The sequence below is a fragment of the Schistocerca gregaria genome, chromosome 5, assembly GCF_023897955.1.
Source record: "Schistocerca gregaria isolate iqSchGreg1 chromosome 5, iqSchGreg1.2, whole genome shotgun sequence".
Lineage (NCBI taxonomy): Eukaryota > Metazoa > Arthropoda > Insecta > Orthoptera > Acrididae > Schistocerca > Schistocerca gregaria.
Genome location: NC_064924.1, coordinates 398,668,107 through 398,690,599, shown reverse-complemented (window position 1 = coordinate 398,690,599; position 22,493 = coordinate 398,668,107). Strand labels below are relative to the sequence as shown.

The following is a 22,493-nucleotide window of genomic DNA, read 5'->3' as shown; positions in this document are numbered from 1 at the left end:
ATGGCATAATTCAGCAGTTGTTGCCGGCGCCTAATAGGTAATGGAGGGACTCCAACCACGACTAGTAGACAGGGCTAGTTCGGAAGGCTCCTGTCCCAAGTCGGACCCCACAGTGGTGAATGGGGTCCAGTACCTGCAATGCTGAGGGTGGTGCTGAAACTTACGCAAGACTTCTACAATCAAGACAGACAGGGTCAGGGCTTTGTAGAGCTGCAAAAGGGTAGAGTGATCTGCATCACAGTTAGTGTTACTGAGGCAGTGAAGTGTATTGAGGTGCTGTCAGCACATTCGCTTAAGGTGGCGAAGGCAGGGAAGCCACAACAGCTAGAAATTGAATATCAGCTCCAAAAAGTAGTGCATCTCAAACGTAGTGCATACTTGATCGTCTAGACAGAGCTCTTGGATGGGCAGCAGAATGGGGACAGGAGTGTATGACATGAGTCTTGGCGGCTGAAAACCGAAAGCCAAGGGTGAGAGCCTACGACTGCGCCTTTTGTATGGTGCCCTGTAGGAGATGCTCTGCAACACCCATACTAGAGAAGCAATAATGAAAGCAAAAATCGTTGGCATATAAGGAGGGCGATACCAAAATTCCCACAGCCACCACTTGATCATTGATGGCCACCATAACGAAGGGGACGCTCAGTACAGAACCCAGCAGGACACTGTTCTCTTGGATATGGAGGGGGGGGGGCGGTTATGATTGAAACACTCACTTGAACCCAGTACATATAATGCAGCAAAACTTTCTTGACAAAAATCGGGAGTGGACCCCAGAGACCTCACTCATGTAACGTAATAAGAATAAGGCTACATCATCTTGTGTCATAAAACATCTGTAGGTCGAAAAAGACGGCAGTGAGGTGTTGACGACTTGAAAAGGCCGTCAGGATGGTGGACTCCAGGTGAACCAAATTATCAGCAGTGGAGCGGCCTGCGAAAACTGCCCTGAGATGCAGCCAAAAGGCCCTGAGACTCAAGGGGCCAACACAGCCGCTTGCTTACCATGCGTTTGAGTGAGACAGATTGGGCGATAACTGTCCATCTCTAGGGGGTTCTTACCCTGTTTCAGTATTGTAACTACAGAGCTTTCTCGCCACTGAGGTGGGAACTCATTCTTGTTCCAGATCCAATTAAAGAGGGCAAGGAGGTGACGCTGACAATCCACTGAGAGATGTTTCAGCATTTGGTTGTAGATGTGGTCTGGCCCTGGAGCCATATCAGGGCAATGGAATGGGAAACTGGGGAGTTCCCATTCAGTCTACATCTACATGACTACTCTGCAATTCACATTTAAGTGCTTGGCAGAGGGTTCATCGAACCACAATCATACTATCTCTCTACTATTCCACTCCCGAACAGCGAGCGGGAAAAACGAACACCTAAACCTTTCTGTTCGAGCTCTGATTTCTCTTATTTTATTTTGATGATCATTCCTACCTATGTAGGTTGGGCTCAACAAAATATTTTCGCATTCGGAAGAGAAAGTTGGTGACTGAAATTTCGTAAAAAGCTCTCGCCGCGACGAAAAACGTCTATGCTGTAATGACTTCCATCCCAACTCGTGTATCATATCTGCCACACTCTCTCCCCTATAACGCGATAATACAAAACGAGCTGCCCTTCTTTGCACCCTCTCGATGTCCTCCGTCAATCCCACCTGGTAAGGATCCCACACCGCGCAGCAATATTCTAACCGAGGACGAACGAGTGTAGTGTAAGCTGTCTCTTTAGTGGACTTGTTGCATCTTCTAAGTGTCCTGCCAATGAAACGCAACCTTTGGCTCGCCTTCCCGACAATATTATCTATGTGGTCCTTCCAACTGAAGTTGTTTGTAATTTTAACACCCAGGTACTTAGTTGAATTGACAGCCTTGAGAATTGTACTATTTATCGAGTAATCGAATTCCAACGGATTTCTTTTGGAACTCATGTGGATCATCTCACACTTTTCGTTATTTAGCGTCAACTGCCACCTGACACACCATACAGCAATCTTTTCTAAATCGCTTTGCAGCTGATACTGGTCTTCGGATGACCTTACTAGACGGTAAATTACAGCATCATCTGCGAACAACCTAAGAGAACTGCTCAGATTGTCACCCAGGTCATTTATATAGATCAGGAACAGTAGAGGTCCCAGGACGCTTCCCTGGGGAACACCTGATATCACTTCAGTTTTACTCGATGATTTGCCGTCTATTACTACGAACTGCGACCTTCCTGACAGGAAATCACCAATCCAGTCGCACAACTGAGACGATACCCCATAGCTCCGCAGCTTGATTAGAAGTCGCTTGTGAGGAACGGTGTCAAAAGCTTTCCGGAAATCTAGAAATACGGAATCAACTTGAGATCCCCTGTCGATAGCGGCCATTACTTCGTGCGAATAAAGAGCTAGCTGCGTTGCACAAGAGCGATGTTTTCTGAAGCCATGCTGATTACGTGTCAATAGATCGTTCCCTTCGAGGTGATTCATAATGTTTGAATACAGTATATGCTCCAAAACCCTACTGCAAACCGACGTCAATGATATAGGTCTGTAGTTAAATGGATTACTCCTACTACCCTTCTTGAACACTGGTGCGACCTGCGCAATTTTCCAATCTGTAGGTACAGATCTATCGGTGAGCGAGCGGTTGTATATGAGTGCTAAGTAGGGAGCTATAGTATCAGCGTAATCTGAAAGGAACCTAATCGGTATACAATCTGGACCTGAAGACTTGCCCGTATCAAGCGATTTGAGTTGCTTCGCAACCCCTAAGGTATCTACTTCTAAGAAACTCATGCTAGCAGATGTTCGTGTTTCAAATTCTGGAATATTCCATTCGTCTTCCCTGGTGAAGGAATTTCGGAAAACTGCGTTCAATAACTCCGCTTTAGCGGCGCAGTCGTCGATAACAGTACCATCGGCACTGCGCAGCGAAGGTATTGACTGCGTCTTGCCGCTTGTGTACTTTACATACGACCAGAATTTCTTCGGATTTTCTACCAAATTTCGAGACAATGTTTCGTTGTGGAACCTATTAAAGGCATCTCGCATCGAAGTACGTGCCAAATTTCGCGCGTCTGTCAATTTTAGCCCATCTTCAGGATTTCGCGTTCTTCTGAACTTCGCATGCTTTTTCCGTTGCCTCTGCAACAGCGTTCGGACCTTTTTTGTGTACCACGGGGGATCCGTTCCATCTCTTACCAATTTATGAGGTATGAATATCTCAATTGCTGTTGCTACTATATCTTTGAATTTGAGCCACATCTCGTCTACATTCGCATAGTCAGTTCGGAAGGAATGGAAATTGTCTTTTAGGAAGGCTTCTAGTGGTACTTTATCCGCTTTTTTAAATAAAATTATTTTGCGTTTGTTTCTGATGGATTTGGAAGAAATGGTATTGAGCCTAGCTACAATGACCTTGTGATCACTAATCCCTGTATCAGTCATGATGCTCTCTATCAGCTCTGGATTGTTTGTGGCCAAGAGGTCAAGTGTGTTTTCGCAACCATTTACAATTCGCGTGGGTTCGTGGACTAACTGCTCGAAATAATTTTCGGAGAATGCATTTAGGACAATCTCGGAAGACGTTTTGTGTCTACCACCGGTTTTGAACAAGTATTTTTGCCAACATACCGAGGGTAGGTTGAAGTCCCCACCAACTATAACCGTATGAGTGGGGTATTTATTTGTTACTAGACTCAAACTTTCTCTGAACTGTTCCACAACTGTATCATCGGAGTCTGGGGGTCGGTAGAAGGAGCCAATTATTAACTTTATTCGGCTGTTAAGTATAACCTCCACCCACACCAATTCGCACAGAGTATCTACTTCGACTTCACTACAAGATAAACCACTACTGACAGACACCAACACTCCACCACCAATTCTGCCTAATCTATCTTTCCTGAACACCGTCTGAGACTTCGTAAAAATTTCTGCAGAACTTATTTCAGGCTTTAGCCAGCTTTCTGTACCTATAACGATATCCGCTTCTGTGCTTTCTATTAGCGCTTGAAGCTCAGGGACTTTTCCAGCGCAACTACAACAGTTTACAACTATAATTCCGACTGTTCCTTGATCCAAGCACGTCCTGTAATTGCCAAGCACCCTTTGACATTGCAGCCCATCCCGCACTTTCCCGAGGCCTTCTAACCTAAAAAACCGCCCAGTCCACGCCACACAGCCTCCGCTACCCGTGTAGCCGCCAGCTGAGTGTAGTGAACTCCTGACCTATTCAGCGGAACCCGAAACCCCACCACCCTATGGCGCAAGTCAAGGAATCTGCAGCCAATACGGTCGCAAAACCGTCTGAGCCTCTGATTCAGACCCTCCACCCGGCTCTGCACCAAAGGTCCGCAGTCGGTTCTGTCAACGATGCTGCAGATGGTGAGCTCTGCCTTCATCTCATAAGCAAGACCGGCAGCCTTCACCAAATCAGATAGCCGCTGGAATCCAGAGAGAGTTTCCTCAGATCCAAAGCGACACACGTCATTAGTGCCGACATGTGCCACCACCTGCAGCTGGCTGCACCCTGTGCTCTTCATGGCATCCGGAAGGACCCTTTCCACATCAGGAATGACTCCTCCCGGAATGCACACGGAGTGCACACTGGATTTCTTCCCCTCCTTAGCCGCCATATCCCTAAGGGGCCCCATTACGCGCCTAACATTGGAGCGTTGCGTGCATGGTGCTAAAACATAAGCATATTTTTTTCCATTCGTTGCTTTATGAGCCGAAGGCTCAGACAAAGATTTATGAACATAATGTTCAGCAAGCTGTTGGACGACAACATCTGAAACAGTACAAATGACACCACCTATAAAATACTTGGTTCACCTGCAGGGGCCTGGCAGCTGTACATGTCTGATCTTTGTCTATACCTTTGATTGATAGAACGTGATCCAGTGGCGGAAAAGTGTCATTCCGAGGATTCTTGCTTTCTTCGTTTTATGAGATAGTGGGTGCAGGCATGGAGCCATTTAAAGGCAATGAGGTGCTCCAGTGGAGGGTGCTAATTATGGCACTGGAGAGCCTGCATACAATCTTTAATGGCTGCATGAATCTCTGGGGTCCACCAGGATATCGTCTTCCCACGTGGTTGGCTGCCAAAAGAAATGCTGAACATCTGCAACGATAGCGCCTGGCAATGGGAAGCTAAGGACGACAGCAGCGGTAAACCCATCCCAGTCAGCATGGCAGAGAACTTGTCTCGGTAGGCATCCAGGGGAGCAACATTAAAGGAGGGACAGGAAGATCAGGAAATGATCACTACCATATAGTTCATCGTACTCTCCAGTGGATAGATTGTAGAAGACCAGGCCTGCAAAAGGAAAGACATGTGGCCAAATACGTTCCATGTGCCACACTGAAGCATGTGGGGGCACCAGAGTTCAAGAGACAAAGATGGAGCTGTGCCAGTAAAATTTCGATGTCTTTACCATGGTCAGTGATCATTGTTCCACCCCAGAAAGGGTTATGTGCGTTCATGTCACCCATTATTAGGAAAGCTAGAGGGAGCTGGGAGAGTAATGCAGACAGTACATTCTAGGACATGACTTCATCAGGAGGGAGATAAGCATTACAAACGCCATTGGTTGACGACAGGGGGTCCACTGACATAGGTACCTCAGCACACTGCCTAGGGATATCTGGTGTCTGAGAGGCCATCAGGTTCTCCACCTTGGGCACAGAAGGAGAATATGCAGAGCCCATTGGCATGGAGACCACCAGAATTTCTTTAATCTTAGAGGACTTCTTTTTGTCCTACTTGTCCTTCTTCTCCATAGAAGATGACTGGGAAGATGTCCATGAATTGGTTTCAGGGACTGAGGAGGAACGAGAAGTCCGATGGCCAGCAGCTTGTGATCCATTCAGCCACTGGATGATGCCTGGTTGTAGACCAGCAGGAACCATGGAAGGAAGAGACCCAAGGGACTAGAGAAGCCAGAGGATGATGAGATTCCTCCCACTGGGCGGGAGAGGGGGGTGGGGAGGATGGTGACAGTACCATGGCAGGTGGGGGAGCCAATGTTCCTAAAGTGGGTGTGTTGAAAGCATCAGAAGGGCCCAGACCACCTGGGGTAGCTTGCCTAGGGGGGCAAGTATTAGTGGATGGCCCTGAGGGCCCACTGTAAGAGGCACAACAGAGAAAGGCACTGCTGACAGAGGAAACGTTTTGGCTGTAGTGTAAGATTGTGTCATTTGTATGTGATTAATACAGCCATACTTTTTTCTGGTCTCTTGATATGTGAGCTTGTCCAGGGTCTTATACTCCTAGATAATACTTTTTTCTGGCCTCTTGATATGTGAGCTTGTCCAGGGTCTTATACTCCCAGATTTTATTTTCATTCTTAAAAATGGGGCATTCTGGTGAGCAGGGAGAGTGGAACTCCCCACAGTTTCCACAGAGGGGAAGGAGTGTTTGCATGCAGTGGACGTCCACAATACCTGCAGATGGGTAGCAGTGAATGGGAAGACATATGTCAAAGTTCACACACATGAAGCACCTCATAGCAGGGGAACATAGGGTTTCCCATCACACCAGCAGACCATCTCTTTGACCTTCCCAGACAGCGTATCAGAAAGCCAATATGAAGGCAATGGTGGCAACTCTGTTTTCCCTTGTTCCCCAATGAGCAAGACGGATGCAGTGCACACCCCATTGCTCTAAGTTTTATTGCAGAAGAAGATCACAATGAAAGAAGATGCTCTGGATCATATTGAGACTCTTGTGGGGAGTGACAGTCCTGGGAATGTCGCCCAAATTTTCACAGGAGAGCAGCGCCTATGACTGGGCAGTAGATGAGATTTTAATTAGGAGGGAACCACTCTTCATCTTAGAGGTGGCTGCAACTTTCCGATATTTTTCTTCAATGTGTGAAACAAGAAATAAAGACTTTGTGCCAAAAAGGTATCCCTGTAGGTTCTGGTATAGACCAGATAGTTTGAAGGAGGATTTTGTTCCTTCCACGAGGTTGCCAGGGAAGGGAAGACATTGAGATCAGACTTCATTGCATCATAAGAGGCCTTTTGTCGAAGAGACTGTTGGTTCATTGTGATCAAAAGAGGGAGAAAGTTTAAGTCGCTTCATGTGTAGCCAGGGTGCCACTGACGCCGAATGGGGCTCTCCCCATAGACGCCACACAGCTACCTGGCTATCTGGCCAGTAATCCAACACCAGGAGTGTCTCACTCCAGTCATGACGGGTACATACTCACGGCTTACACGGGGAGTGTGCAGCACAGGCACTAACAGTGCAATCCCTGCATGGTCATGGAGTTACCATTGTGCAGATACCTGACGACCTCACTTCACGAACCCCTCCTCACACACACACACACAAACACACACACACACACACACACACAGACAAACGAGATTACTGTGCTAGGTTTTGATCATATTACGACAACAGGAAGGAAGGCTGCCAGGGTGGAAGAGTCGGAGCATACTCGACAGTGGGCGACCTTCCCTGTATGACATGCCCTTCAGTAAAATTTGGAAAAAATGGCAAGGTCAAACCCATTAATGGGGACCATATAATCGTTAATGGAAGGTGAAGATAGTGCCAGGAATGAAACTGGAAATGAAGACTAAAATTGTGAACCAGTTCCAGGCATGGTCTGCATCAAAAGGACCACCTGACAAACTAAGAGGAGGTAGGAGATTTCGAAGTGTACGTTTACAGCACAGAAAGAGAAAGTAGTGCTGCAAAGGCTGTGCCCCCTTGGTAGCCAAGAGCATACTCGCCAAAGTGTGGTGAGCCATCAGGGTGGGGGTCGGGGGGGGGGGGGGGGTGGGGGGGGTGGGGGGGAACATAGCTAGTTTCTTCAGAAATCTCACTGCCCAATTGCAGCAGACCTTGCAAGTTAGGATCAATAATAATTTTATAAACACATTTAACTAATTCCTAGTCTCGCAGACTTTGTCGTGGCTAAGCAATAATGGTATGGTGCACTGAATCTCTCCCACTACATGATAGGTTTCCAACCCTGATCAACGTAGATACACAAGGTAACATGTCCCTTAAACCAAAATAATTATTGTCAGCCGATCAAAGAATTCCTTACTTGGATTTAAACTACCGTTTCTTTGTGGCATGGATGTGTACAATGGTCACAGATTTCAGTTCAGAGTGCTTCACCTCGTTTTCAGAAATTTCACCTCGTCAAAAAGAATTCCTTCTAGCATTTCGCACAATGTGGATTTATGGAACACAGGATGCCCTTCTACGTCTGGTGTGCTGATATGAAACGCTGACCTTCAGCCGCCAACATGTTTATGATACTCTGGTCCTTCTTAGTTAACTCCCCTGTCGCAAACCAACTAAGCAAAGCTCCCAAGGCTGCATAAAATAACAAGTCATATTCACTGTAATGAAAGGAGAAGCAGAAGTAATTAGCTGTACAATCATTGGCAGTAGTTATTATTGTATGCAGTTTCGTGCAGCGTTAAAGAATCGAATATACTGGCTATGGGGACGTACAAAATAGGTTGTGTGACAGTTTTGCTATAAACTGCCAAATGACAGGATATGGTCCCCTTATTTCACTTAAGGAAACGCTAAGTGCATGAAGCGTATGAACACATTTTAGAGTCTTGTGTACTGCCTGCAGCAAAGAAACAGTTCAGAGAAAACGATTTTATCAGCAAGACAATTCGCTCTGTCATAAAGCAGCATCTGTGAGGCAATGGTTTGTGGACAATAACATTCCTGAAATGGACTGGCCTGCTCAAAGTCCCAATCTGATTCCAATGGAACACTTTTGGGATGTATTGGAACGTCGACTTCAGAGTTCATTCCGTTGTCATACTTCCACAATCGAGAGGTGAGTTCGTGCACAAAATCCTGCACTGGAAACTCTTTCACAATTATGAACGGCTGTAGAGGCAGCATGGCTCAATATTTCTGCGGGGCACATCCAACGACTTGTTGAGTCCATGCTATGTCGGGTTGCTGCACAACGCCGAGCAAAAGGGGGTTCGACAGGATATTAGGAGGAATCCCACGACGTATCACCTCAGTGAATAAATAAATTCTTTAGTCGGAGAATTGAACTCGCTTGTGTGTACTTAGAGAAGGCCTGGTTGGCTGCAACGTGAAATAGAACAGATGGTGGGAGTCAGATGTTGCATATTTCTGAGTTAGCCACTAACAACCCCCACAACTGGTTAATCATATTAAAATTTAGTATGTAACGGAGGTTGCTGGATCGTTAGAACGGACTTGATAGGTCGGCGCTCGAAAGAACCACTGACATTTGTGAACAAAATTATGAACTTAAACTTAAGATATACAGTAGAAATCTATAGAACTTATTTCCAACCGAGATTACCCAGGGGTGCTTTAGCCGACAGAGGTGCTTCTATTCTGGGCTCCGAGGGAGAGCATCCTTCGCTGCACGCTAGATGACGTATAAATTTCAGCCACAAGAGCCGTCACTCGTGAGTACCGATAACGTTTTATGACGAGCAATTTACACATGGAGTTATTGGATGTATGTGAAGATTTTAGATTAACATTATGGTTTTCATCCTTTTTCTTCAAGTACGTTTATTAGCAATCCTGAGCTCAATATGTGCTCAATCAAAATACGTAGCTGGTGCACACTCGATTCTTTCTGTAGTTCTTTCTTTCCTCCCTGATTAACATTCGGGAATCACTATGTGGCTTCTGCGTAGTTAGTTGTTTTCCCAGGTGTTGTGTTGACTTCACCTCATTCACTTCATCTCATTATCCCATCTTTGACAAGGTGCTGGTATTTTAATCCCGTCATAATCTGTATTACGACTTAATGAACATAACTGTTTCCTGCCTTCGTGCACTTGTGCTTAACTTGAAATCTACAGGGAATTGTAATGAATGGGGTTTTATAGTGACCTTTCATTAGTTTGATGAACTCCCGATTTTTAACATATTGTGAACTATAGCTCCTATATTTTACATCTGTTAGGTCTAGTCCTGCTTAATAAATTCAGTTCACTAAGTTATCTATTGCACAACACCTGCAGTTAAATTCACGTGATCCAAAAGGAACCGATCTGCTTATCAATAATTTCGTAAGATACCGATCACGCAGGTATATTGATGCCACTGCCATAACCTCACACTAAGTAGACTCGGTCACGCGCATCGTTAGGAAACTTGGTTACTTAACGGACAATTTGATGGGACCAGAAAGTCAAATAGGATCGACATCTGATTTCCGTCTTTAAATGAGCAAGGGCTCATCTGCGAGAAAATGGGAGCGGGGTGGGGAGAGGAGGCAGTAATTTGTCCCCTCGTTTGAATATTTTTTGAACTGTTCATTTTCTTGACACTTTCTTTGCGGTCATATTGATTCAGCATGGAACAATTTGTAGACAGCATTTCCTTACATCTCAATTGCCGAGGTGTACATGTCGCTGCAATAACTTCCATAACCAAGTGCCTATGTGACACGTGTCGTGCCAAGTCTGCTACTGCATTTCTTCAGTATTACTCACTCATTGAGCCAATTATGATCAAAATGTGTCTTGAAATTAAGCCGGCCGGAGTGGCCAAGCGGTTCTAGGCGCTTCAGTTTGGAACCGCGCGACTGCTACGGTCGCAGGTTCGGATCCTGCCTCTTGCATGGATGTGTGTGATGTCCTTAGGTTAGTTAGGTTTAAGTAGTTCTACGTTCTAGGGGACTGATGACCTCCGCTGTTAAGTCCCATAGTGCTCAGAGCCATTTGAACACAGTCCGCCTTTAGCCGCGGAGCAGCTCGGACTTGTTTACGTCCCGGCTGCGAACGTTCGCGGAAGAAGCGGTGTTTACACCGTCGTCACTCGCGTGTGTTACTGTTTGAATCGAACGCCATGGCACATAATTTCCGAAAAACCACGATACAGTTCACGTTCTGTAACGAGTATGCACGACCGAAGGCTTTCGAAATCGAACGTTTCTTGAGGGACGAAGTGCAACTTAATTACACGGAGATCATTGGAATTCATTTATCAATCGTGAGCAGCACTCTTTACGTAAAGATGATTGACGACGCAGCATGCGATAGGATCATTGAAGCCGCCAAACGAGGATTCCAGTTCCGACACTCCGATGGTCATATTGGCGAAGTTTTAGTCGCTCATTCGGGCCTGGGCGTGCGTACGATTCGAGTCTTCGAGCTGCCTTTCGAGGTACCAGAATCATTGGTCACTGAATCGCTCCAGCCATATGGCAGAGTTATCAGTCATACGGCCGAACGTTGGGCAAGTTTTAGCACGTATCCAGTGCTCAATGGTGTCCGACAGGTGCGAATTGCCCTTATGAAACATGTGCCATCGTACATCAACATCGGCGGCTGTCGAGCTATTGTCATCTATGATGGACAGCCCCGGACATGCTCCGGGTGTGGTGGTGAAGGACATCTTCGATCTGCGTGTATGCAAAGGAGACTCGTGCAACTCCCCAGCGGAGACCTCCAGAATCCGACTACACCAACGTCACTGCCGATGACTTACGTGGCGGCGCTTCGCGGGGAGGTGACGCCGAGGTCGGAACGCACTATCGAACCGACGCCGCAGTTGATTGAGGCGCCTTCGGACCCCACTGACGAAGGAATGGCTCCGACCAACCTCCAATCCCAGACATTACAGGCGGTGCAAAAACAGGTTGACAGCGTCACAACAGGCATGGAGGCTGAAGTGGAACGACCCCAGGGCGTTTTGGCGACGGCGAGACTGCAGGAGATACAAGATTCACCGACACCAGAGGCTGAGATGAGGGCCCGCAAACAACGCTCGCCAAAGCGCCGCAAGAAGCGCCGACTAAACTCTTCGGAGACGCTATCTTCTCTTCTTGGAAGCCCTGAGGAGACTAACACTATGGACCTGTCTGACTTGGAACCACAAGCTTCCGATGTCGCAGACCATATGAATTCGGACAGTGAAAAGATGTCATGTCGCTCAGACGACACATCCGCTCAGGGGCCTGCTACCCCTTCTGCGGTGGAGTCTAAAGCTACGAAAGAACAACAGCTGTCACTCATCAATGTTGCACAGGAAAATTTGGAGCACCACAATGATATCAGCTGGTATGAGCAGGACGATGAAATCACCGATGCGGACCATTCTACTGGTGGGGACTCGCATCCGTCTGCATCTCAAGAAACCTAATACCGCAGGGACACGTCCGTCGGGCGGCCCTCTGCGGATGTGCAAAGGGACTGTCGATACGGTGAAACTTTGTAATTTTAACATCATGTGGAGATGACAGCTACTCGACCCCAGGCATACAGAATAGGGACAGTGAATGTAAATACCATTAGATCGCCCGTTAAACAGCAGTTGTTTAGGGACATGATATACGCGTCGGATGTGGATATACTGATGGTGCAGGAACTCTACATTCCTGAGTTCCAGGAAGTCCATGGCTACATCTCCTACACCTCGCCGCACTCGAACAACGACAGTGGAACGGCAATATTGGTCCGGGACGGGATTCCGGTTCGCGACCTGGCTTATCTACCTTCGGCACGAGGACTGGCGATAACTGTTAATGGAATTCGCATTCTCAATGTTTATGCCCCTTCCGGCACCGACAACAGACGGGCGCGTGCGAGATATTATTCGGAAGAGATTGTGCCCTTATTTACCGGCAGATTCGATCATTTCATTATAGGTGGTGACTTCAATTGTGTTTTAGCCCAAAAAGACCAGACTCCACATTACAATACCTCTCGTGAATTGCATGTGCTATGCCGGGATCTGGAGTTAAGCGACACCTGGGACATGATTCATAGGAACCGTGAGGGATATACTTTTTATACCAGTCACTCAGCGAGCAGACTCGATCGAATATATGTTTCGGTTGGCCTACAGGATAAGGTGATCGACGCGGAACGATGGCCTGCGGCATTTACTGATCATCTGGCTTACATTTGTACCATATCACTCCCTAGGCAAAGTGTGTGGAGAAGCCGCGGGACATGGAAGCTCAATTCGTCACTTTTGGCAGACACCGAATGTCGTCAGAGAGTCGAGGAGGTATGGGCCACTTGTCAACGCCGTCTATCAACATATACCTCCGTGCTTAAATGGTGGCTCGAGTGTACTAAGCCGGCAATAAGAAGAGCGCTCATACAGTATGGTCGGGATAAGACGAGATGGCAAAGAGACACTCTTGATTATTATTACACCATGCTTCGTGAGCTGTCCTTCCAGGTGCCGTCTCCAGAACATCAAGCGGAAGTTCATCGTGTCAAGGCACAAATCCTGTCGATCACGCGACGACGACTGGGTGGCATCCCAATACGGGCACGATGTCTCGACACCATCGCTGGGGAACGTACCTCGATGCACCATGTGTCGCGGGAACATAAACGTTACCGCCGGTCATTGGTAACAGTGATCCACGGTTTAGATGGCCGTCAACTGACAACACAACAGGACATTGCAAATGAATTTTTAGAGCATTTCCGCCACCTCTATGCTGGTACACCGACGGACCGTCTCGTGGGGGAAGAGATACTGCAACATCTGCAAACGACACTGACAGAGACGGATAAGGCAGCACTTATGGAGCCACTCACAGAAGACGATATAAAGGTGGCACTCAAAAAAGGAGCGGACCATAAATCACCAGGGCCATATGGGATTACGCTAGAGTTTTATCGAGAATTCGTGGACATGATGATGCCACAGTTGGTGTCGATGTACAATGAGGCGATGCATCCGGACATGCGTCTACCGTCGGATTTTGTGACGGGCTTTCTTCTTCCCATCCCGAAGATGGCGGGGAGTCGCAATGTTAATCAATATCGGCATCTCACTATGCTAAACACCGATTACAAAATCTTTGCAAGACTACTAGCGTCTCGTCTCAAGCTGGCGATATCCAGGACAATATCCCCTGATCAGGCTTGCCTAGGGGTGCGAAGCAACATCTCCTCGGCGTTAAGTGAATACCGTGACGTTATCGCCCTTGCGAAAACGTGTAAAATGCGAGCAGCGATGATATCTGTGGACTTCGATCGTGCGTTTGATAGGATAAACCATGACTTCTTGGCGTCAGTCATGAGCCGAATGGCGATTCCACCTGTTTTCATCTCCATCGTTATGAGGCTAATACGAGGGGCTACATCGAAGGTGATTGTAAACGGCCGGGAAGCGGGATCGATTCCCATTAACAGCTCAGTCCGACAAGGGTGCCCACTCTCCATGATGCTGTTTGCGGTAGCGCTTGAGCCGCTGATGTGTGTTATGAGGCGCTCACTTACTGGGATAGTGCTTAATGAGAACTCTTTTGTTTGCCGCTCATATGCGGACGACATGATCCTCCTTGTCAGATCAGGACATGAAGTGCGTCAGGCTGTTGAACATCTAGACTCTTACGGGACGGCGGCAGGCAGTGTCGTTAACGTGACGAAATCCAAAATTATGCACATTGGACGGGGTCTGGAAGACGTATCGGGACCGTTTCAGACGGTGGAATCGCTGAGATGTCTGGGGATTACATTTACCCGTTCACTACGGCGGTCGGCGGCGGCGAGTTCTCGGCGGCTTCTGCAGAATGTTCGTCTGACGATACGCAACAACTCACTGAGAGCCTTTGACATGATACAACGTGTGGCATACACCAACGTTCACATAGCGTCACGACTGCCCCATTTAGCGCAGATCCTACCAATACCGAAGGGTATTGCAGATCGCCTCATGGCTGTCTTTGGTTACTATGTTAGTACTGGGATGTTATTTAAGATCAAATATGATACGTTAACGCTACAGTTCCGGAACGGTAGCCTCAACCTCACAAACGTGAGAAACAAAGCTCTGGCGCTCTACATGCGAGCGATGATACGAAATTGGCAACAAAGAAGGCATACCATAACGTCAGCTCTGATAGAAGTACTTGTTCCGCCTTCGTACGAACCCCCTATTGCGATGGGCAATATTTCGCCTTCTCTTGCACACATTGCCTCATTTCTTGTTGATTACAGTTATGTTCGTCTGAAACTACCTTCGACGAGAATACCCACGACTCGGGAGATCTATAGATGCTTGATGGATCACCATGGCCGCAATGTAATGGAATTCAAATACCCGTCGAGAACGTGGAACGACATTTGGTGTGCAGTGCATACTCCATTACTGTCAACAGCAGCGAGATCGATGTGGTATATTCTTATAAACCGGAAACTTGTAACCAGGAGTCGATTACATACAATTCATATGGTCGATTCTCCTCTTTGCACCAACTGTGGACTGTTAGCAACGGAAGAACATGGTTTAGTGTGTGGCGCAGCGAGGGACGTCTGGATGCTGACGCGTCGAATATTGGCCTTCCTTCAGCGCACTAACTACACAGAAATCACATCGGATGTACTTTTTCTACCGGATAAGACATTTTTTCCCAAACAAAAGACATATGCGGTCAATTGGATCGCTGGACATGCGACGAAATATTTGTTTTCGTACGATATTAAGTCCGTGATGGATTATTGGATGTATTTACAAGAACAACACGAGCTCATACGGAGTCATACGAAATACAGGACTTACTTTTCCAATTTTTTAGGAAGTGTTTTTCACAATCCTCCCGATAGCTGGGGGGTCCGCCCGTGACTAGGATTGTCATTTACTTTATTGCTGTTACAAAAAACAAAAAAACAAAAAAAGAGAGGGCGGCCTTTGTGTTGATTTTTTGGTTTCTAAATTGTTTTTGCTGTCTCGATACTTTTCTTATCCCTAGGACAGCACAATTGTACGAATAAAGAATGTTTGTTTACCCTGCCTTCCTGTAAAAAAAAAAAGAAAAAAAAGTAAAAAAAATAGAAAAAAAAGCGGTTCTAGGCGCTTCAGTTTGGAACCGCGCGACTGCTACGGTCGCAGGTTCGGATATTGCCTCTTGCATGGATGTGTGTGATGTCCTTAGGTTAGTTAGGTTTAAGTAGTTCTACGTTCTAGGGGACTGATGACCTCCGCTGTTAAGTCCCATAGTGCTCAGAGCCATTTGAACTCTTTTTTTCTTGAAATTAAACAGTTTATGAATAACATTGCTTTTATTACGAGTGTTTCTTGAGATCTTGAAATTCGTTCTTACGACAAGCTTCAGTCCACTCAGCTTACATGAACACACACACACATACACACACACACACACACACACACACACACACACACACACACACACACACACACACACACACTATTCACATTTTCACTTGCGTTAGTCATTGTCCCTTTCGATTTCGTTCGGTCGCCGTAAAGAGACCACGCCCCCAATACTTATTCATTGCATGATGCGATTTGGTAGACCAACTGCCTACCCGCGTTTTCGATAGGCGCCAAACGCTCATCCCACTCAGTAACTCACGGGGCATTTTCACTCCATATGGATCATGGGCTCAGAGGAGAACGGTAGGGATAAGATCCGATCTATCGAAGCGCCATTGATATTTGTACGCTCACAAGGTCAACTAAAGCAAATGAGCGAGAGGACTCAAAGGTAATTTACTTATGAGGCCTCTGCAAAGGATTTGCCTTTTTTATTCATGACTGCCCTATCTGTGTTACCAAACGGTTAATGGTGTACAGTCCAACGACAGGTAGCTTATATAACGGTTGTCAGGTGCAACAGGAATTTGATTTGCTATACTTCAAGTCATTATTGACAAAATTGAAAAATTTAAATTCCGTTAATAATCTACTCATTAAGAGATGTAATCTACATTGAGGCAGCGTTACTCATGACACACTCAGAGTAACCAGAATATATTCACCCAGTATTTCTGAATGGGCGCAGCTGGCGACTTCCAACAGATGTTCTACATAATTTCAAACATTTTCGGACTTTTTTTCTTCTAACGCCCTGCCCCTCCTCCTTACAAAATGGCGAAAGGAAAAAGTTTGTCGATTATTACATTTTTATAGTTTACGACGTGGAACTATAGCATCAGGCATGACTTTTAACTTTATTGCACCTTCACTACTAACTCTATTCGCAACATTCTGCACACATTATCCATGAATACCATTGAAAATACCTGAAAAATTATATCACTGAGCGACACTCAATTCATGAGATAGGAGCCATAAACACTGATATGCTTCAAAAAGTAGCTTCTGATTACCCAGACTACATTCATCCATATTTGATTTTGAGAGCACTTTAAACACACTTTGAATCCTTTTCCAAACTTTTTGTCGCTTACATGTTCTTCAAATACTTAACAAGCTCAGTCATTTGTGAAACAATGTGGCTTTCGAATTCTTCTTTATACGGGGATTCGATTCTTTAAAAAATCTACATTTTCTGGACGAAACTAAAATGATAACTTTTGCAGAGGACGTGCTTTCCCATGCTGACGTGGACGTCATTGGTCGGTCCAGGCTCCACATGCCACCAGATGTGCTGCTAACTTCAGAACTGTAAGTATTAATGGATTTCTTCAGCACGTTACCTCAATTTAGATACCCGTAACAGTCGTTTCACAATCTTTGCAAATAGAATTACGGATGGTTTGCTTACTTTTAAGCATTTACCATGAAGTGTTCCATGAAATTCTCTGAGAACTGCTGGATGTCAGCAATTTGCTGCCACAATATATCGGCGCAGAGTCTTGTGACGGTATTTACGTGTGTACTGGCAAGAAAGCACACTGACAAGGGAAGCGTGTCACCTCGCACGCTCAGAACCGCACAAAAATGAATTTATCATATAAGCCGCTCATCCTGTTAACAGTGTTACGAGACATTCATAAGTAAAATTACACTTCTTACTGCGAGAGACGTTAGAATAATCATCCATTCCAGGGCAAAAAAAAAAAAAAAAAAAAAAAAAAAAAAAAAAAAAAAAAAAAACCAACGTAAGATATAGCTCCGCTTGAAATCAGGATTATTAAAGGCGTCTAAAGATGAACTGAAAATAACAACCACTAACAGATTAAAAAGAGACAAACAACATTAATACTACAAAAAGTTCATCTCCTGGATACTCCCATAAATGCCCTACTTAACAACATCGAAAACCAGTAACCCCCCAGATAAATCTTATCAGGAAACCCACTGAAGCACAAACAGTTACTCAAAGTTAATAGTAAAACAATAAATGTAACCACTAACGATATATTTTTAAAAAATAGTGATCTAAGGCTACTCAATTCCAGTTGCGCTGGAATGTAAAGACGAGCAACGTCACTCTATTACTGTTTATTAACACACAATAAGGAAATTCTTGCAACCAAAAGCATGCCTCTTCAACTGATACGCTTATACGGGAGTCGAACCAACTCTCCATGAATATTGCTACTACCGGCGGACTAGTACAAGTAAAATGGCAGCGATGTTTAATCGCACCAAACGCTGCCAAACGAATCGGCGCATCGCTTAGCACTACCTTGCAAAACCCTCGTAAAATTTACAGTTACAGTAGGATATAAAAAGGACATTTTGTACTTAATCTGTATGTACCTAATAATTGTAAACAATTAATGCATAACCAATAAATTGTATCTTCCTTTGAATAAGATGTGGAGTAGTAATGTTTAGGATGAAACTTCCTAGCTGATTAAAACTGTGTGACAGGCCGAGGACTCGAACTCGGGACCTTTGCCTTTCACGGGAAAGTGCTCTACCAACTTTTTTTCTGCTTTTTTTTTACTTTTATTTCATTTTATTTTTATATAAATGTATAAAAGGAAGGCCGTTCCTCTTCGGCTACATAAACAGAATAATAGGAAGTCGTCCCGTTACGACAAAGGATGCTCCATACTATAGCCCGCTGCGAATTTTTCGATGACTGTCTTCTCGTTGCTGTGTTGTTTCCGCTGTCTGTTCAAATCTCATAAAAAAATGGAACTGGGAAGAGGTGCTATGGTTATCATCTCATGTCATCGATAATCCAGCTGCGAGGCGGATTATGGAATGCGCTCCAAAGGAAATTAGAAAAATATTGCCTATATTTAGGGTTCTTGACGATCGCACAATGTCGTTCGTTGAGGTAATACCAAAAATCGGGTACTGTATTATCGCCATTACCGAAGAGGTAGTGAACAGCGTGGCCGCTGATCCACGTCACAGAGTTCGTTTTTGCTCTTGGGAAATAAATCTTATCGGGGAAAAGAAGTGATCGGGTAGTTATCCTGTCAGGAGTCGTGCGTGTGAGAAAAGCCAATATCTGACGCATCAAATACCATACGTCCTTTGCCGACCCGCATTCGAAACGATGTTCATCTGTGTCAATCACTTGGCATGTGGCACACAAGGGGGAATCAGCGAGGTGGATGTGATGTAGGCGGGACTGGCACAACTGTTTCCCATTAACAGTTACGTACCATGCAGATTGCACCTCAGTATCAAGGGTGGAGGCATTCACTGCCTGCCACACAGCGTGCCACTTTGTATTGGGGTGTTTGCTTTCAATCACATTCGGCGTCCTGTTCATTTGCATGGCAGCATATATCGCCCTCGTCATCATCAAGCGTGTGGGTAGTAGTGCAATGCGGATGTAGCTTAATTCAAGGAAGAATTGGCTGATGTAGGAGAAAGGTGCAGGGATGTCCGATGTCATCACAGGGGGTGCGAGTGAGATTGGTCGTAAGGCTTCCAGTAAGAGACTTGTGAGGCACGTCGGACTTCGTCGCCACAGTTGCAGGTGACAGCTGACGAACAGGGCCTTCGATCTGTTCTGAACATGACAAAGGCCTAAACCCCCTCTGCTCCTCGGGAGGGTTAGGGACTCGTAACGAATCTTAAATAACATGCCCGTATTAACAAAGGATCCCAAAACCGCCAACATGCGGTGAGCCAGGGGAAGTGGTATAGGGAGTATCTGTGCAAAATGGGGGATACGTGACGCCAAATAGACGTTAGCATATCGTGTCCGTTGCAGGAGGTCTAGATGTCTCAAACGGTGGTCACTTATTCCTGTTCTCATCTGATTCAATAAACGCCTGTAGTTAAGGGCTGTTGAACGTTTCATGTCAGATGTGAAATCAATGCCAAGACAGCGGATTGTGTCACTGATTCGTAGCGGTGCGACGTTCTCGCCGGGTAGGCCTCTGCCTATAGACAGAACGTGTGATTTGTGGAGATTGAGATGGCTCCCCGATGCCGCGCCGTAGGTCGCCACCCACGCCAGTGCTGCACGAACATCGTCATTATTGCGTAGAAGGAGTACCAGATCATCTGCATAGGCAGTGCAGCAGAAAGTGTGTCCTCGGAGGCCGCAGAGGAGTGGTTCCAAGACGAGGGCGTACAATATCGCCGAAAGAGGGCAGCCTTATCGCACCGATCGCTGGATCTGTATCGGCGGCGTAAGACGGCCATTATATAACACCTTGGACGTCGCGCCGCGTAGGAGACGCATCAGTACATTAACTATGACGTCCTGATACCCCATGTGTCGCAGTACCTCCATCAAAAATGTGTGGTCGACTCTGTCAAAGGCCTGGCTAAAGTCGAGTGAGGCCAAAACTCCTGGCAGTTGGCGAGCTTTGGCTAGCGCGATCATATCTCTATATCGGCACAGTGCAGTGCGAATATTATGGTCACCACCTAACGATGCCTGGTCCTGCGACACAACACATCGTACTGATCGCTTTAGGCGTGCCGCCAGAAGCCGGGTGAAAATCTTCAAGTCACTGTTGAGTAAGGTCAAGGGCCGATAGTCACTGATCCTGGATCCGCCTCGTGGTTTGTGTATGGGCACTATCAGTCCTTCTAGGAAAGCCCCAGGTATCTGCGTCGTGGGAGACATAAGATCGCGGCAAATATCAGTCCACGCTGGTGCCAGCAATTGTTGGTACGTCCGGTAAAATTCCAGAGGAAGGCCATCAGGTCCCGGGGACTTATGAGCAGCCCCAGCCTGTATTGCTTCAATGATTTCCTCTTCCGTTACATCAGCAGTCAAATCCGCCGCCGCTGTCGGAGAGATCGAGCCATAAGTGAGTTGAGAGACTTCGGCGATCACCTCTGGGGGATGTCGATGTTCCAAGTACAGCATAGTGTAGTGAGCATGAAGGGCGTTTCCTATGTCGCGCTGGGTATCGAGGCGTCGTTCGTCTTCCGTCGTGATAGCTTGGATCAGTGTCCTGCGTCGGGGCCGTCGTTCTGCAATGACGTGGTACATAGACGGTTCCTCCCGTGCCACTCTGTCTTGAGTGCGCGCTCTGACGATCGCACCCTCAAGGTGGCAACGTGTTAATCTGATGATCTGTGCCTTGGCACGGTTCACCGTCACCTGCCGTGCAGGTGAGTACGGCAGTGTTGCACAATCCCTTAAGATGCTGTAGTAAAAGTCCATGGTATGTCTCTTCCATGCTGCAACATCTCGGCCGTAGCCTATCAAGGTCTTCCGGAGGGCTGGTTTGGCGCAGAGTAACCACCACGACAGTGTAGACCGGTAGGTGCCACGCCGGCGGCTACAAGAGTCCCACGTGTTCTCTATAAGGCGGCGGCATTCCTGAGAAGCTAGGTGAGCGACGTTCAACTTCCAAGGCCCACGGCTGTGCCATATCTTCTGGCGGCCGAGGGTAATAGCGCAGATGTAGGCGTCGTGGTCAGAAAAAGCTGTGGGCCAAACTTCGGCAGCTCTTGTCCCCACAGCTATGGAGCGCGAGATGTAAATCCGGTCGATGCGGCTGGAGGAATGGCTGGTGTAGTGAGTAAATCCGGGCCGATCGCCACAAACATGTTCCCACGAGTCCACCAATTGAAGATTATTTATAATTGTCGTAAGTTCTGCGCATGGAGAATGATGTGGTAACTGATCCTTAGGTGCTTGGCTACAGCTGAAGTCCCCTCCCATTATCAAGGCGTCCTGACGGCCCATAAAGAGGGGCGTGATTGTATAAGCGAAAAAGGTGGATCGTTCGCGACGCCGACCAGATCCTGACGGTGCATAGATGTTAATAAGTTTGACTCCTTGGATAGTAAGAGCCATGCCTCTGGCGTCAGGGAGATACTCGACGTCTTCTGCGGATATACCGTCGCGGAGGAGGGTCGCCACACCACTGCCATTGGCAGACGCATGTGAGACCCAAGTCTGGTAGCCATAGGGTCCCTTGAAGTCGGCGACATACACCTCTTGAAGGAGCGCAATGTCGATGTCTGCTGCGTTGAGTAGATCCTGTAGCATCGCTAGTTTATGTCGGGCACGTATGTTGTTGATGTTAATCGTCGCTAGACGGTATGTTTGGTCAGCCAGGTCTGCAACTGGGTTGTGTGGGCGGCAGGGGCGGCCCCACAGAGGCTGACGATACAGCCGTAGTCACTGTTGTTGGCTGGTGCTGGGTGCAGCCGAGGGAGCATCTCTGCCTTCGGCATCCTCCTGGTGCTGTGGCTCATCCTCGACATCATCCGCCCAAGAATCAGATGCAGCAATTGGTAACTGTTGATTAGTGCTGTCAGTAGAGCGCTTGCGCGTATGTTCAGTAGCAGAAGTGATGTTGTCAGACCGAGGCTCAGAAATTGTATCCGCCGTAGCATCGTGATGGGAAGGTTGAGTTGCGGTGGTAGAGTCCTGAGCGTCGTCCGACGCCG

General features: G+C 46.7%; 1 protein-coding gene across 1 annotated transcript in view; it reads left to right on the top strand.

Moving 5' to 3' along the window:
* The window catches only part of LOC126272606 (integrin alpha-PS4-like), a 493,607-nt gene that overhangs the window by 352,608 nt on the left and 118,506 nt on the right, over nucleotides 1-22,493 (top strand). Inside the window, exon 22 of the mRNA XM_049975549.1 lies at nucleotides 17,297-17,381. Coding sequence (XP_049831506.1) covers nucleotides 17,297-17,381 — 85 coding nt within the window. The remainder of the gene's footprint in view (nucleotides 1-17,296; nucleotides 17,382-22,493) is intronic.